This window comes from Hemiscyllium ocellatum, chromosome 1, assembly GCF_020745735.1.
Source record: "Hemiscyllium ocellatum isolate sHemOce1 chromosome 1, sHemOce1.pat.X.cur, whole genome shotgun sequence".
NCBI lineage: Eukaryota > Metazoa > Chordata > Chondrichthyes > Orectolobiformes > Hemiscylliidae > Hemiscyllium > Hemiscyllium ocellatum.
In genome coordinates, this window is record NC_083401.1 from 37,836,500 (window position 1) to 37,854,824 (window position 18,325).

Genomic DNA, 18,325 nt, shown 5'->3' on the forward strand with positions numbered 1-18,325 from the left:
CTAGAGTGGACATGCCATGTGGGGAGTGGGAGGGGGGAGTTGAAATAGTTGACCACAAAGATGGGTTGGATAGTACATATGGACCAGAGATGTTCCCTGAACTGTTCCATGGGTTTGTACTCGTTCTGTCCAATGTAGAGGAGACCACATTGAGAGCAATGGATGCAATAAATGAGGTTTGAGGATATGCAAATAAATCTCTGCTGGATTTGGAATGATCCTTTGGGGCCATGGATGGAGGTAAGGGGCGAGGTGTGGGCGTAGGTTTTGCACCTCTTATGGAAGCAGGGGAAGGTGCCAGGTGTGGAGATGGGGTTGGTAGGAAGTGTGGACCTAATGAGGGAGTTGCGGAGGGGTCACTACCTACAGAATGCAGGTAAGGGTAGGGAGCGAAATATATTTTTGATGTTGGGATCTGACTGAAGATGGTGAAAGTGGCAGAGGATGATACACTGGAAATTGGTGGGGTAGAATGTGAGGACCTGGGCACTCTATTTTTGTTGGGATGGGGTTCGAGGGACAAGGTGTGGGAAATGGAGGAGATGCAGTTGAGGACACTGTTGATCACAAGGGAGGGAAAATTAGGGTCCTGGGACTAGGAGGCAATCTGGGATGTCCTGGAGTGGAATCGCTCATCCTGACAGCAGATACGGCAGAGGTGGAAGAATTGGGAGTAGGGGATCACTTTTATAGGTGCACCATAGAAAGCATTATATCTGGTTGCATCGTGGCTTGATACAGAGACACTACAGAGATATAAGAAACTACAGAGAGTTATGAACACAGCCCAGACCTTCTCACAAACCGGCGTTCCATCCATTGACTCCATCTACACTTCTCGTTGCCTCGGAAAGGCAGCCAACATCATCAAAGACCTCTCTCCATCCTGGGTATAATCTCTTCCAATCCCCTTCATTTTATAGGAGGGGGTTTGGGAGGAGTTGTAGTCAAGGTAGTTGTGGGAGTCAGTGGGTTTGAAATAGATATTGGTGGGGAGCCAGTCACCAGAATCAGGTCAAACATGAGCAAGAAAGCCTCTTGCTGATTACCACAGTCCTCTCTCGGCTGATGAATCATTATTCCTCTACGCTGGAAGCAGAATGTACTCTGGGTGGGGGATTTCAATATCAACCATCAGGAGTGGCTTGGCAGCAACACTACTGATCAAACTAAAGGACATAGCTGCTAGACCGGGTCTGCAACAGCTGGTCAGGGCACTATGTGATTCGCACTTTGTTGAAGAAATGAGAAAATATTTAAAATTAAAAACAGCCAACCAGCCTTCATCCCTCGAACGCATCTAACCCATGCACTGCCCACCCTAATCCATGTTACTTCATTTTCAATAGCCACCCACCCAAAGCTTTCAGACACTCTATGTCAACTAATGCCCACCCCAAGGCCATTTAATGCTCTATGCCAATTTAGAGCCAATTAAAGCTAAACCATGGACTTCACCCTTTCTGCTTGCATCTACCATGCCAACACATCCAGTATCCACCATGGGTAGACTTCAGGACTGATGTTGAGATTAAATAAAGTACTAAAGTATCTTGATAAATTCACCTTCCCATAGATTGAGCTGGTGAACCACTGCCATACTCCTATATTCCTCCTTGGGTAAGGGGAACAAAACTGCACACAATACACCAGGTATACAGCAAACTTTCAGGGGCTTTGACAGACCTGCCATTACTGTGGCAAATTGTCCCCAAATTCACATTGACTCTAATTTCTCGAGGGCTCACAAATGTCACACTTAGTCAAATGCAGCCTTGATGTCACTCTTAGCTCCTCTGGAGAGTAGAAACAAAACCAAATGCCAAATTCTGGCATTGAATTAGTACCAAAAGACAACAGCAGAAACAGCTCTAACAAATCTGCAAATTTCACTCTACTAACGTCTGGGGGTTCATGCCAAACCTGGGAGGGCTGTCTCACAGACTAGTCAAGGAACAGCCTGACATAATCATACTCAAGGAATCATACCTCAAGTCAATGTCCCAGACACCACCATCTTCATTCTCGGATATGTCGTGTCCCACTGACAGGCCAGGACAACGGGGGCAAAGGCACAGTTTAGAGGGAGTTTCACTGGGACTCACGATGTCTGTTGGAATCGAGGTTGATAAAGCATGCCACTAAGAAAGGCACAGCATGGGTCAGGCAGCATCCATTAGCAAGAAATGAGAAAATATTTAAAATTAAAAACAGCCAACCAGCCTTCATCCCTCGAACGCATCTAACCCATGCACTGCCCACCCTAATCCATGTTACTTCATTTTCAATAGCCACCCACCCAAAGCTTTCAGACACTCTATGTCAACTAATGCCCACCCCAAGGCCATTTAATGCTCTATGCCAATTTAGAGCCAATTAAAGCTAAACCATGGACTTCACCCTTTCTGCTTGCATCTACCATGCCAACACATCCAGTATCCACCATGGGTAGACTTCAGGACTGATGTTGAGATTAAATAAAGTACTAAAGTATCTTGATAAATTCGCAGTTTTTTAAAAAATCTCATTGATGGAAATAAACTCATTATATTTAACTTGTAATTCCCTACAAAAGAAAGAAGTCAATTTCATAGTCCCACTTCAAAGTTTCTAACCACTTGGAGCTATAAATCAAACTAACAGGCACACCACTGTGATAATGAAAGGTTATGAAATCAGACATCTAGCATATATCCTGGAAGGAGAACCCTCAAGCTTATATCTATTTAAATCTGTTCAATTATGGAGTTAAGACTATGAACATTTATTTTCAAATGTTCGGAAGAAAGATCAAATTTCCTTATCAGATTAACAGTTTTCTTGACAGTTATTTCGACAACTACATTAGTATATTTCTTGACATTTTCCTTACGATTCCCAGGAGTCTGACAATACCAATGAGTTTATGCACTGTTTATGCTAATTTATATTTGTCTTAAACAATCCCAAATGGCATCATAGCTCTCCGAAGGAGGATCAGACCTCCCGCAAAGGTGTTTCAGGGCCATATCTAAAAGCATACCTTGTCTTTCCAATGAATGCAAACTGCCTTTGGGCCTTTTCCTACCAGTTCAAATTGTACAAACCATATTTTGGTCACCCTACTAGCACAAAGAAGAGCCTCTGAACATGAGCCTTCGTCGCCATTTTCACTTCGATGGCGAGCCTTCCCATCTGTGCGAAAAAAATCAGGCCACTTGTTGCAAACACATATACCATATCATGCTGATGTACTTGAAGCTATGTAACTAATAGTCAAAGTCCATATTTAACAAATAGCCTTTCTTCACAGCCGAGAATGATACATAATTATTGTAACAGGGTATAATCACTGCCCAACAACCTGCCTCCCTTTTGTCAGTACCTTCAGATAAAAGGAGGTGAGGGAAGTTGGAGACAGATCAAAAAATGAGAAGGGTCTTGTGGAATGTTATTCTCCAGAATGGAGTGGAGGCTTTATTTATTCTAGACAAAGTTAGAGAGATTTTGGGTAGAGAAGGAGGTGAAGGGTTATGGTGGAGATGAAATCAGGATAGATGCACGTAAAATATTTCCCCTCCCGTTTGGAGAGTTTAGAACCAGGGACATCATTTTAAAATAAGGGACTATTTAGGATTGAAATGGGAGAAATATTTATACTCAGAGGGAGATGAATCTTTGGATATCTGTGGGTTGTTGGATATTGTAAAATACTTGAAAAGTCCAAGTTAAAATAGAGATTGAAAAATTTCTGATGACCAGTGGTATGCAGGGTCTTGTAGTTTAGGAGGTTTAAAGGTGTTGAAGTGTTCAGTCTCTAAACTCTAAGACCCAGGCCTCTGCACTGCCCTCTATAACTGGATCCTTGACTTCCTGACCCACAGAGCACAATTAGTGAAGAACAGAATAAAAGAAAACGAGAGAGTACTTGGTGGTGTGGTGCAACGAAAATAATTTCTCCCTCAACATCAGCAAAATGAAAGGGCTGGTCATTGACTTCAGAAAGAAAAATGGAGGACATGACCCTATCTCCATCAATGGAGTGGAGGTGGAGAAGATTGAGATGGTCAAGTTTCTAGGAGCAACAATCACCATTAATCTGTCCTGGACCACCCACGTTGATGCAATGGTCAAGAAGGCACAACAATCTCTTCCTCAGGAGGCTAAGGAAATTTGACACCCATAAAGTCTCTCACCAACTTTTATAGGTGCACCATAGAAAGCATTCTATTCTGGTTGCATTGTGGCTTAATACAGAGACACTACAGAGATATAAGAAACTACAGAGAGTTATGAACACAGCCCAGACCTTCACACAAACCGGCCTTCCATCCATTGACTCCATCTACACTTCTCGTTGCCTCGGAAAGGCAGTCAACATCATCAAAGACCCCTCCCCACCCTGGGTTTAATCTCTTCCAATCTCTTCCATTGGCAGAATATACAAAAGCTTAAACAGGCGTACCAACAGGTTCAAGATCAGCTTCTTCATTGCTGCTATTTGACTTCTGAATGGACCTCTCAAATTTTAAATCTAATTTTCATCTTGCTTTTAGTGCACCTTCTTTGCAGCTGTAACTTGGTATTCCATGCTCTGTTCTATCACCCTATTATCTTTGTATGGTATGATCTGCCTGTAATGCATGCAAAACAACATTTTTCACTATACCCGGTACATGTGACAATAATAAATTAAAAATCAGTAATGATCATATTGCATGGTGGGCTAGATTCGTTGGACTGAATAACCTACTCCTGTTCCCATATTCCTGATAATGACCACAACCTCAAACAATAACTTGGCTGTTAAAAACTCTGAGGTGTATTGAGATACCAATGCAATGTCTTCTTCAGTTGATGTTCAAGCAGCAGGGACAGTAGGGATAAAAGGTTAGACTGGTCAAATAGAATGGATATACGGGACTCTGCTGTCCACCAGAGTTCTCCTGATTTGTTCCCCTATTGCTCACTTACCAGACTGCTGCCCTGAACCTCAGCACTGAGTGAACAGCAACATCTTCCAGTTAAATACTGAGAGTATTGAAGTCAATAGTTTTGGAGGGCTGATGAAGGGCTTTTGGCCAAAATGTTGATTTTCCTGCTCCTTGGATGCTGCCTGACCTGTTGTGCTTTTCCAGCACTACTCAAGCTTGACTCAATAGTTTTGAACCCCTGTCCAAGCTCCAACCAATAGCTCCTGGTTCCATTCCTCTCCCTGGCAACAGTCTGAGAGTAAACTGTTCACAATGTTTTGCTGCAATCAACCCCTAGATAAGCCTTCGACCTCTTACTCATGCCATCAGCAAGTCCACTACTTTCCATGCCCTGACTTTGTTGCTGCTTTGGCTCATCAGCTACCAGAGTCCTCGTTCATGCCTTTGATGTCTTTGGATTTAGATTAGATTAGATTAGATTCCCTACAGTGTGGAAACAGGCCCTTTGGCCCAACTAGTCCACACCGATCCTCCGAAGAGTAACCCACCCAGACTCATTCTCTCTAACTAATGCACCTAACTCTATGGGCAACTTAGCATGACCAATTCACCTGACCTACACATCTTTGGACTGTGGGAGGAAACCAGAGCACCTGGAGGAAACCCACACAGACACGGGGAGAATGTGCAAATTCCACACAGACAGTCGCCCGAGGCTGGAATTGAACCTGGGTCCCTGGCGCTGTGAGGCAGCATACTAACCACTGAGCCACCATGTTGACTATTGCAGTCCTTCCCTGTAAGTCCCTCTGCCTGTAAACCTGTGGTGATCCAATGCATTGCTGCCCATATCTTAACTCGCACAAAATCCTGTTTCTCTGTAATGTGCTCTCTGAGCCACAATTTTACAGGTAACAACTTGATTTTAAAATTCTCACCTTTGTTTTCAAATTCCCTCAATGACCTTGTTGCTCCCTATCTCCTCCAGCCCCACAGCCTTCTGGGATAGCTGCACTACTTTGGTCTTGTGTAACTTGGATATTAAGTACACTACCACTGGAGGCTGTGCCTTCATTTGTCTAGGATCAAGCTCTAGATCAATTCTTTACACATTTCTGCCTGTCTACCTCAATTTCTTCCGCTTAGAGCTTACACTTTAACTAAGCTTTTGGTCAGCTGGCCTCATATCTCTTCATGTGGTGTGATGTATTTTATAAGCCTTCTGTAAAAGGCCTTGAAACATCTTACTAAATTAAAGGTGCTGCATAAATGCAATATGTTGTTGTTGGAGACAGTTTCTTTACCAAGATGATTACCAGGAAGGGTCATGGTGAAAAATGAACAATTTTGTCAATTTCCTCTTATACGAACTAGAAATGACAAAGATGGGAAAAAGTGTAGAGAGATTAGTACATGCAGTTTCAGCAAAGAACCAGAAGGGCAGGCTACTGGAGGGACAGGGAGATAACTGTTTCTTTTTGATTTATTTTACTTACATGATATTCAGGCTCTGTGACTCAGAGCAATGATGATGTTAACTGTGATTGGCACAGTTTTGATGAGAAACAGCAAAATAAAAGCTTGACTGAATGGAGCTAGATCCTCAAGAGCAAGTTGAAATCTTCAGGAATCTTTTTAATTCTTTCGCGAGATGTGGGTGTCACTGACAAGACTGCCTTTCTCAATTGCCCTTGAACTGAATGGCGACATCATTTCAAAGGGCATTTAAGAATCAAGCACAGTGGTGCGGATCTGGTGTCACGTGGTCATCAGACCAGACTGGATGAGAATGGCAGGTTTCATAGGAAATGTAGGAACATAGAAACAGGAGCAGGCCATTCAGCCCCTGAAGGCTGTCCTGCCATTCAAAGAGATTGTGGCTGATCTGAAGCCGAAACACAATACCTGCCTTTGGTCCATATTCCATAATACTGTTGCTCAGACTTAAAACTAACAATGGATCCAGAATCCACAGTCAATTGTGGAAGGGAGTTCCAAACATCTAACACTCTTTGTGTGTAAAAGTGCTTCCTAACATCTGTCAGTTCAGACCCTAATTCTCAAACTATGCCCCTAGTTTTAGAATCTCCAACCAGTGGAAATAGTTTTTCTTTATCTACCCTGTCTTTTCCTGTTAATATCTTGCAGACTTTGATCAGATCACCTTTTAACCTTCTAAATTCTTAGAGAAAACAGACATAATTGAGAGTCATAGAGTCACAGAGTCATACAACACGGAAACAGACCCTTTGGTCTAACTTGCCTATGTTGATCAATCTGACCTAGTCCCATTTGCCAGCACTTGGCCCATATCCCTCTAAGTCCTTCCTATTCATATACCTAACCAGATACCTTTTAAATATTGTAATTGTACTAGCCTCCGCTACTTCCTCTGACAGCTCGATCCACACACACACCGCCTGCTGCGTGAAAAAGTTACCAATTGAATAATCTCTCCTCATAATTTCCAGCATCCGCAGTTCTTTAAGGTTTTAAATAGGAATAGACCATTTGGCCACTCAAGCCTGCTCCATTATTCAGTAAGATCATGGTGGTTCTGTTGTGTTTCAACTTCCACATTCTAATCGACTCCTGTTAACCTCTGATTTCTCTGCCTAACATGAATCTATTCACCGGTCTTTAAAAGATTCAATTACCCCACCTCTGCCATCTCTAAGACAGAGTCACACAACCCTCCAAAGGTTCTCCGTAACATTTTCCTAAAAAAGAAACACTTTGTTTTAAAACGCTGCCTCTACTTCCAGATTCATGAATCCCTACAGCATGGAAAGAGGCCATTCAGCACCAACCCTCCGAAGAGCATCACACCCAGAGGCTCCAATTCACCGAACCTGCACATCCTTGGACTGGGCAAAGAAACTCATGCAGTCATGGGGAGAACGTAAAAACTCCACACAGACAGTCATCCAAGACTGGAATTGAACCTGGGTGCCAAGAGCTGTGATAACCACTAAGCCAACCATAAGATGCTATGAAAGCCATTCAGCATCTTATAGCCTCCAATCAAGTCACCCCTTAGTCTGACAAAGTTGCTGACAAAGGTCATTCATTTGAAAGCATCTCTGAAAAGAAACTGTATTTTGTAGCCAACCTGTACCATCAACAGTTCTGAAACATGAAATTGCTTGTCATACCCATGCAGCCAAATTCTCTCAAACTCATGTACACATATATATTAATACTGACACAAATGTACTATAGAAGAGAAAGAGTGGGAGACTGTGTGTATGTGTGTGTGTGGGGAGGGGAGGGGAGGGGAGTACAGGGAGAGCTACACTGGGGGGGAGGTGGGGGTCATGTACAATAGGGTCAGTAACCCCGATTGGCTGGCTGGAGTGCCACAGGATATAAAGTCTCTGGATAATGAGTGTTCATGATTGCCCTGCTGTTCTTTGTATGAGAGGCAGCTGCAGGCACAGCTCCACATTTGAATGTATATAGGGGATTGGAGGGCAGCAGCTCCATGGGCCATCTGTCTCAGCGGCCGTCAGCAACAAAGGCTCCAGGATGGTGCTAGTACATGTCGGATATCTTGTTCTTCCAGTTTTTGGATCTGTGAACAACAGAGGTACTACCTTCAGGGGAAAGAAATGATCAAAAATAACCCTCATTCCGCTTTTTTATGTGACAACTGATATTATTTCCACTTTTGCTAATTATATCGACTACGTTGTGAGTAATATGTAGCCTTGTTAATTCTGCAAGACAGATTAGATTTTCTTTGTGTTTGAATTTATAGACAAATACTGATTTATACATTTCGTTGCATTCTTGGTATTTGTTAATGTAAGCAAGCAACCTTGTGTAATACATGAAGATCAGTCTTGTAGGAACGGTGCTTTATTAACCTGCCTCTTTCATTTCCTCTCAGAAATATAGTATTAGTACAACTCATTTATTTTTCAATAACGTAATAGAGTTAATCGCACACTTTTCTGTTAACTCTGATTCATATATATATAAACACACACATGTATGTATGTATGTATGTACTGCATATATGTGCTGCTGTGTGAAGTGTGGTATTGTAGGTTTTTGGCTGCCTTTGTGCTCTGCTGTCTATACTGAGAAGTACCTGCTTTCTCCCCATTGTCAAGCACATATTACAGCACACGTTCCGGCTGTGCTCATGGATCAATATGGATCTGATACTATCTTCTTTGTTACCCTTTTCCATTGTTTTTCACTTTTGGCACTTAAGGAAGAAGAATAAATAATTGTTTTGATTCCTGTACTGATTGAGACCACTTTATCTGACAATGATTTGTAATTCCACGTCTAACAGGGACCTCTTTAACCTATGATGAAACCATCTTCTCTCTTAATGGTTGAGAGCTTGTGACAATATAATCGCTTTTGACTTTTATTTCCTCCCCCTCTCATTTTCTGAAGGAGCTGATGGAAGCTGAGGTTCAATTCCAGGGTCCTCCCCAATGCTGGTGCCTACTAATTGTAAATCTTGTTATTGAGTGCTCTCAGGCTACTGAAATACTCAAAGCCCAGCCTGTCCTTGATAGTCATGGTTGTAACCCAGGGCTGACTTTTCTTCACTTCTGGCCAGGAGCACTGAGTCCCATCACTTTAACTCTGGCCCTGAGGGACATAATGTTGAGATTGAACAAGAGAACTTTCTTAAGTGCACAGCTGACACCACATGGGGGATTTACTTTGTGAACAGCCAGGAGGAGCTGCCTTCATTTCACTCTCAGTCTCATCTTTCCATTTCCTTTTGTTCAATGGGATTCCTGTCTTCTGTGATCACCCACACGGGGATGTTCTTTTCACTTTGTTTTGTTTTGGAGGGTTTTGCAATGTTATTCTAGGCAGGTCTTTCATTATCTGAAATGAGGCCCTGTTTGGGGCTGATGGTGGAGATTCTTAATGAGTGAAATTAAAATACAAATAATGTCCCAATGGCCACTTGCAGTGCCGTTCCCAACACAGGGAATCTCTGAACAGCAGCCAAGTGAGGTGTTGTGAATATGCTCAGAGACTGCCACAGAGCTAACCAGAATCCCTGCATTACTATCTTACAGTAAGACCTTCTATGCATTACCCACTTTGCAATTCTGGTGTGCGCCTATTGATAGCTGCTTTCATTTTACTATTTATAGTGAATATATTCCAATCCAGGTAAGCATGCTGGTAAACCTCTTTTGCACCCTCTCCAAGGCCTCCACATACTTCATATAAATTGGTGACCAGAACTGCACACAATACTCCAGGTATGGCCTAACTAAGATTTTATTCAGTTGTAATATGAATTGCCAACTTTTATACTCAATGCTCTGACCAATGAAGGCAAGCATGCCATATGCTTTTTTTACCACCTTGTCCATTTTCAGGGAGCTATGGACTTGGACCTCAAGGTCCCTTTGTACATCAATGCTCCTAAGGATCCAGCCATTTACTGTATACTTTTCTCTTAAATTTGAACTTCATGAAAATGCATCACCTCACATTTCTCCAGATCAAACTCCATCTGCCATTCCTCTACCTGACTTTCCAAGCTTTCTATATCCTTTGATAACCTTACTCACTATTTACAACTCCTCCAATTTTCATGTCATTTGCAAACTTACTAATCAGACCATTTACATTTTCATCCATTTATATATATTATAAACAGCAAAGGTCCCAGCATTGATCCTTGCAGATTTCCACTGGTCACAAATCCTCCAACCAAAGAAACACTCCTCCACAACTAACCTCTGTCTTCTATGACCAAGAAGACTTTTGTCTACCTCACCATGGATTCCGTGTGACTTGAGCTTCTGGGCTAGCCTACCATGAGGGACCTTGTCGAATATTGTAGTAAAATCAATGTAGATAGCATCCACTGCCCTCGGCTTTTCAATTATCTTTGTCACTTCCTCAAAAGTCTCAGTTAAATTTGTGAGATAAGACCTTCCTACATAAAGCCATGCTGATTGTCCCTAATAAGTCTATTCCTTTCCAAATGCAAGTAAATTCTGTTCCTAACAATCTTCTCCAATTATTTCCTTAACACTGGTATAAGTCTGATGAGCTGGATTATTCTTGTTGCCCTTCTTGAACAAAGGGACATTCTTTTAAGTCTTCACCTGTGGCCAAAGAGGATACAAATATTTTTGGCAAAGCCCAGCAATTCCCACCCTTGCCTCTCTGAGTATTGTGGAATAGATCCCATCAGGCCCTGGCCTTAATGTTTTTCAAGTCAAACAACATCAGCTCCTTCTTAATATCGACAGGCCCTAGAATCTCAACATACTCCTCCCTAATCTTACCATAATCCTTACCATTCACTCTAGTGAATACCAATGTGAAGTATTCATTAAGGACTTCATCCACTTCCTCTGCCTCTACAATAAATTCTCTCTTTTGTCTTTGAGTGGACCTACCCTTTTCCTACTTTCTGTGAGCATCATTGACTCTTATCTTCCCGATGTTGGATAGGCAGTCTATATTTGACTGAGGACCGGTCTCTTAAGTAACCCCATCAATGTTCTTCCCCGAAGTGAGTTGGAGGGAGACTGCCCCCCAGTTTCCACTTGGTTGCTGCCAAACTTCTCTCGGGCTCTTTGCCTGTTTGTTTCAGGTACCTTCCGAGTTCTTATTGGAGAAGCCTTACCCTTCAAATTATGCAATGCCTTTCCAATTCCCGCTGCAGCACGGTCCCCTAAACACAATTAATAACTTCAATGTATTGGTAATGAGACATTCTTTAGTGCCTCTTCTGGAAGAGTAGGTATTGATGGTGACAGTGCTCTCTTCTACCAGTGTCAGTTGGTGTATTGAAATCTCTGCAATTGGGCAGCTGTACCAACCACCGACTGTTGGTTGCAAATTCTCATTCCCCTCTAATGAGGAGCTTGGTCTATTTTTGCAGCACCCACTGCCTAGCGAGCTGCAATGATTTTGACTGCAGGAGGTCTGAAAGCACCCTCACAGCACCCCTTGCCTCTTCACACAATGTTATCCAGTCTTGGATTAGCTCTTCCTCAAGAATCCATGGTTGGTATAAGCCATTCACAAATGAGTCTTTGCTTTCTTCTGGTTCACACAGAAAGTCTTCAATACCTCGTCACACATTGCTGAATCCTCGGACACTCTTTGCCCTATCAATATCTTATTATCTGGGTATAATAAAGAGCGCACAATTCCAGAGTGTACAAGAACAGAGGAACCTGGTCAGTATATGTCATTGAAGGTGACAGATAGGTTGAAAGTGTATTTAATAAAGTATGCAATATCCTAGGGTGGAATATTGTTGAGGTCTGAACGACATGGGCTATGCCAGAATTGTAGGGAAATTGCATGAGAAGTCTATGGAACCTATCTTGATGTTAGGATCAGCTTGCTGCATCGTTTAACTAAGTTCTGGGTGACAAGGCAAGATTCCGAGGCAGCGTTGAGTTGCCTGTTAAGTTGAGGTCATTGGTAGTTAGTGATCTTAATAACTGCAGATCCTGTGCCATTAATGTGCAGTTTTCTGTTGCAGTTTCATGTTGGGAATGATCAGTCTGGAAACCAGAGCAGGAACCTGGCAACTTCAGCTCAAAGTTTGCTCCAAAGACCCTTCATGGTGGACACCAGACATCAGCCTCTCAGGGCATGGTCCATGGGCACGTGCCACATGCTCCCCGTGTCCACAGACATTGGCACCTGCTATGTTCCAGTCTCTAAGAACACTCGTGGCACATCTCCAACCCATGTACATTTGCTACTCATGAATGTTGAAAATTGGCTAGACCTTGCAGAGAGAAATCCTCAACGAAATTAGGCAAAACTGACAGGCAAAATAACTTAAGATTCAACCCCTCATCTTTATTAAGGAGCATAGAATAAAGAGGTTCTGTTGAAACTTATATAAAGTACCAGTATGACCTGAACTAGAATATTATATCCATGTCTGGGTGAAATGCCTTACAAAGAATTTTATACATGGAAAGTGAATGTCACTGGCTTTCTCACATTTATTACCCATCCCTTAAGCTGAATAACTTTACTAAAGGTCATTAGTAAACTAGAAGGGTTTTTACAATAATCAAACTTGTTAGTGAATTCAAATTTTTATGACCTGCTATGTGAGGGTGGGTTTGAGCCACTTTCTCAATAGCATTAGCCTGGGGTTTTGTAGTACTAACCTAATGACATTACCACTACACCAGTATCTCACCGTGGAGGCATTGGAGAGGCTGCAGAATCGAATCAGGAGAATGGATGAGGACTTTTAAAGCAGGACAAATTGGAAAAGTTAGGACTGCTTCCATTAGTGAATTCCACAGTGAATCCCTTGAGCCAATTTATTCCATTCTCTCAAGCCATACCAATCCCTTCTGCTAATCCTGTCCCACTTGCCATTCTACAACTCCCATATATTCAACTCTCCCTGCCTTTTTCATCCCCCATCCCCACTAAACCCTTGTGCTAGCTCTTGCCTTTGCTGGTTTCCTACCCCACCCCATCCATTCTACTGTAGCATATTCGAGTAAAAGGTGAGATCTGCAGATGCTGGAGATCAGAGCTGAAAATGTGTTGCTGGTTAAAGCGCAGCAGGTCAGGCAGCATCCAAGGAGCAGGAAATTCGACGTTTCGGGCACAAGCCCTTCATCAGGATCTGATTCCTGATGAAGGGCTTGTGCCCGAAACGTCGAATTTCCTGTTCCTTGGATGCTGCCTGACCTGCTGTGCTTTAACCGGCAACACATTTTCAGCTACTATAGCATATTATCAAATTACTCTTTGTAATTCTTCCTATTAAAGTTATGTAGGTGAAAGCAATGTAGTGATTTTAAAGTTATCATCCTTAGTTTCAAATCCCTTCTTGCCCCTTTGTATCTCCATAATCTCCCCAATCCCACAATCCTCTGAATAATCTGTGCTCTTCGATTGCTGTCTGTAAATTTCAAATTTTAATTGCTCTACCATTGGCATCAGCAGCCTAAGGTGCTAAACTCTCTCTTCTTGTACTTGACTCCTGGTCATTTGTTTAGCTCAGGTGGCTAGATGGTTCGTTTGTGAAGCAGTGAGATGCTAACTTCAAGCTTGGGTTCAATCATGTACTGGCTGATGATACCATGAAGGGCTCTCCTTCTCAACCTCTCCCCTTGCCTGAGGTGTGGTGGCCCTCAGGTTAAATCACCACCAGTTGTCTATCTCTAATGATGAGACCCTATAGTCTGGTTTGACTATGGTGACTTGCCTTAACTCCGATTCTTTCAGCCACTCCTTGAAACTAATGTCTTTGACCAAATTTTGTCGTCAGCTGATGTAATTTTGTTTTGGTGGCCCAATGTCATCCTTCATTTTATAGATAAACATAGGCACCAGATAAACACAAATTATTGTTTTAATTGGAGGAAGGAGCACTGAGGTTTCTATGTTGATTTGCTGTCTTTCAATCCTCAGGTGATTTTTGTCCCCAGTTCTGTACTCTACATTCCCATCTCCAGTCCTAGAGTTGTTTGAATACAGTCTTCTGTTCTCTTACTCATGGATACAGAAACATAACAAATCACTGAAAGATTTCTTTAACAATAGAGGTTTTCAGGTGGTGGCTGAAAATGTGTTGCTGGTTAAAGCACAGCAGGTTAGGCAGCATCTCAGGAATAGGGTATTCGACGTTTTGAGCATAAGCCCTTCATCAGGAATGAGGCAGAGAGTGTAAGTGGCGACGCATGGCTGCAAGGGTGGAGCGGAGGATCCGGAGGGAGGTCTGTTGCTGGAGGCTTCAGATTTGTTGTAGGTACTGGTTGTCCTGGTTGGGTCCAATTTTTGTTGGTTGGAATGTAGTTCGGAGTCTGTCTGGGATCAGTCGGTTCCTTAGGCAGGTGCTGAGGAAGGAGATGTGGCTGTGGTAACGAGTCTGTTTGAGAACGTGGCTGAAGAGTTTCTGTGCAGAGGAGATGACCTGGGGGGTGCAGTGAGAGAGAGACTCACTGAAATCCTTGTAGAGGGAGGAAGAGAGCTTCTTCAAGGAAGGCATCCTTGCAAGAGGATTCGCAGTAGGTTAAAATCTTCGAGTAAAAAATGAGGTTTGCAGATGCTGGAGATCACAGCTGAAAATGTGTTGCTGGTTAAAGCACAGCAGGTTAGGCAGCATCTCAGGAATAGGGAATTCGACGTTTCGAGCATAAGCCCTTCATCAGGAATGAGGTGGTCCATCAGGTGGTCACATGGGAAATTGAAATCTGCCATGAGAATTCCAATCCAGACTAGGATAGTCACTAAACCTCCACTTATGATCTTCAATTTCTTCCAGATATTCCCAATCCCCAAACCTGTTGGAAACAATAATTTTAACTATTTATGCCATCTCTCTAATCTCCCACAGATCTTCCAGGCGAATGAGTCAGTCCTGAATTGTAACGCCACAATAATGGTGCTTCTTAATTCTACAGGTGGCCCTTTCCCAAGGTCACAGCAGTCGCACGTCACGTCCTGCAGACACCTTCACCTCCCTCCACAATCTGAGTTCCCTTCGTCTCACTCTGTCCAATCTCAGCCAGGTCTGAGCAATCAACTGACTCCATCACACCAGCACACCACGACTGCAGTGCCGGTACACCAGCCTTTGACACCTTTACCAAGCCCACAGTTCCAGGACGTTCCGAGCTTCTTACCTCAGTCATTACACCAGCAATATCTCTTACACCAGCAGCTCCTGGAGGCTCAGCACCGAAGGCTGTTGCCATTCCCCAGGTATGTGAAAGCCATTGATAAGCAATGATATTGAAGTATTAACACTGTAGTAGGTTCATGTGCAGGATGTTAGCCCTCCCCCAACCAACATGACCCTGTGAGTGTGGTCCAGTAATAAGGTCTACAAAACAGTTCAATTCAGAACTGAACTTACTATGATGGAGGTGTACAGATTATGTGGTTTATGAGGTGGGTGGACAGGGTGAATAGAGAGCAGCTGTTCTCCTTGGTCAAAACATCAATAACAAAGGGTTTAGTGGGGATTTAAGGAAAAACGTTTCATCCAGATGGTGTTGGGGTCTGGAGTGCATGGCCTAGGAGGAGTTGAATCCTTGCAACCTTGAAAAAAATACTTGGATTAGCACTTGAAGTGGCACAATATTCAATGCTATGGGCCTAGTGCAGGAAAGTGGGACACGTTTAATAGTAGAATATTTTTATGGTACAGACTCAATGGGTTGAAGGACCTTTTCTGTACTGTATGAACACCTACAGTATGGAAACAGACCATGTGGCCCAACAAGTCCACTCCGACCCATTCCCCTATCCTATTGTGCTGCGTTTCCCCTGGCAAAGACAACTAACCTACACAGTACTGAATACTATGAGCAATTTAGCATGCTCAATTCACCTAACCTGCACAACTTTGGACTGTGGGAGGAAACCAGAGCACCCAAAGGAAACCCACACAGACACCGGGAGAATATGTAAATTCCACATACACCGTTACCTGAGGCTAGAATTGAACACAAGTCCCTGATGCTGTGAGACAGCAGTGCTAACCACTGAGCCACTGTACTAACCCACTAACTGGAAATAGGCCCTTCGGCCCAACAAGTCCACACCGACCCTCCGAAGAGCAACCCACCCAGACCCATTCCCCTACATTTACCCCTTCACCTAACACTACGGGCAATTTAGCATGACCAATTCACCTAACCTGCACATTTTTTTTGGACTGTGGGAAGAAACCGGATCACCCGGAGGAAACCCACGCAGACACGGGGAGAATGTCCCTGAGGTGGAATTGAACCCAGGTCTCTGGCGCTGTGAGGCAGCAGGGCTAACCACTGTGCCACAGTGCCATGTAGCTGTCTCAGCTTGGTCACAGAAAGTGTTAAAAATGTCAGCGTTTCTCAATTGAAGTCTACTTCTTGAGATACCGGAGGGCATGATACCATAAGAAATAGCAGCCACAGTAGGCCATTTGGCCCCTTTGAGCCTGCTCTGCCATTCAGCAGGATCTTGGCTGAACCAAAATTCCTCACTATCACTTTACTGTCCTTTCCTGTAACCCTGGGTTTCCCTAGTGATCAAGAATCTATATGTCTCAGCTTTAAATATAGACAAGGACTCTGCCCCCATAACTCTCTGTCACAAGAAGTTCCAAAGACTCATACCCTCTGAGAGAAGAAATTCCTCCTCATCTCCATGTTAAATCAGCACCCTTTATTCTGACACTATGCCCTCTTGACTTAGATATGAGGGGTAGCATATTCTCAGCATTTACCCTGTCATGCCCCTTAAAAATCTTAAGTGTTTCAATAAGATCACCTTTCATTCTTCCAAATTCAAGTGAGTAGAACCAGTTTAGTTTTTGTTCTTAAGACAACCCTTCATACTGAAGATCATTCTGGTGAATCTTCTCTGAACTACCTCCAATGAAATGATTTCATTCCTTAGATAAGGGGACCAAAACTGCTCACAGTGCTCCAGGTGTGGTCTCTCCCTAGCACCTTGTACATTTGCAGTACGACTTCCATATTCATATACACTTATACATCTAAGTGAAGACAGTTTTAGTAGAGAAGGGCAAACTGTGTCAGCGTAGGCTTGTAGAGCCAAAGGGCCTGTGTTTTTTCTCTGTTCTTTGTTCTACTTTGTACTCCAAACCCCTTGAAATAAGAGCCCACATTCCATGAACCTTCCTGATTACCTGCTGTAATTGTGTGCTAGCTTGCTGAGTTTTGTGCAGAAGCTCCCCCAAGTCCTTTTGCATTGTAGCTTTCTGCAGTTTTCTCAAATTAAATAATGTTCTGTTCTGTAAAGTGAACAACATTGTACTTTCCCACATTTTACTCACCAATTTTTGCCCAGTTACTTAATCCATCAGTGTCTCTCTGTAAACTTTTTTGTCTGCAAAAATGGACACAGTACATTCACTTCCTTCCTGTAAGTCATTGTCTATATTGTAAACAGTTGCAGTCCCAACATTAATTCCAGTGGAACCTCACTGGTCACAGATTGCCATTATAGCACCGCCAATACCATGGACTCTTATCTAGTGACTTAACCTGTTATGAGGTATCTAGTTGAATGCCTCTGGAAGTTCAAATTCAATAAATCTACCGGTTCCCGTCCACCCACTCTGGTTATGACTTCCTCAAAAAACTCTCATAAGTTAGTTACACATGATTTTCCTTTCCTAAAGCTATGCTGACTCTGCTTGTCTAGATTATGTTTCTCAAAATGTGCTGTTATTAACTCCTTTATAATTGACTACAATATTTTTCCAGTGTTGGATATGAGGTTAATCAATCTACTTTTTCCTTCCCTCCTTTTTGACTGCGAGTATCATGTTAGCAGGTTTTCAATCCCCTCGTATTTATCCAAAATCCAAGGTTTTCCAAAAATTACAATCAATGCATCCACTGTCTCTGTCACTCCCTCTTTCAGGATCCCAGGATGCAAGCCATCAGGCCAGGTAT

The 18,325-nt window shown here is 42.9% G+C and overlaps 1 protein-coding gene across 1 annotated transcript in view; it reads left to right on the forward strand.

The window, feature by feature from the left end:
* Positions 1-8,441: 8,441 nt before the first annotated feature.
* Positions 8,442-18,325, forward strand: part of ark2ca (arkadia (RNF111) C-terminal like ring finger ubiquitin ligase 2Ca) — a 33,007-nt gene continuing 23,123 nt past the window's right edge. The window contains exons 1-2 of the mRNA XM_060828908.1: positions 8,442-8,502; positions 15,317-15,617. Coding sequence (XP_060684891.1) covers positions 8,442-8,502; positions 15,317-15,617 — 362 coding nt within the window. The remainder of the gene's footprint in view (positions 8,503-15,316; positions 15,618-18,325) is intronic.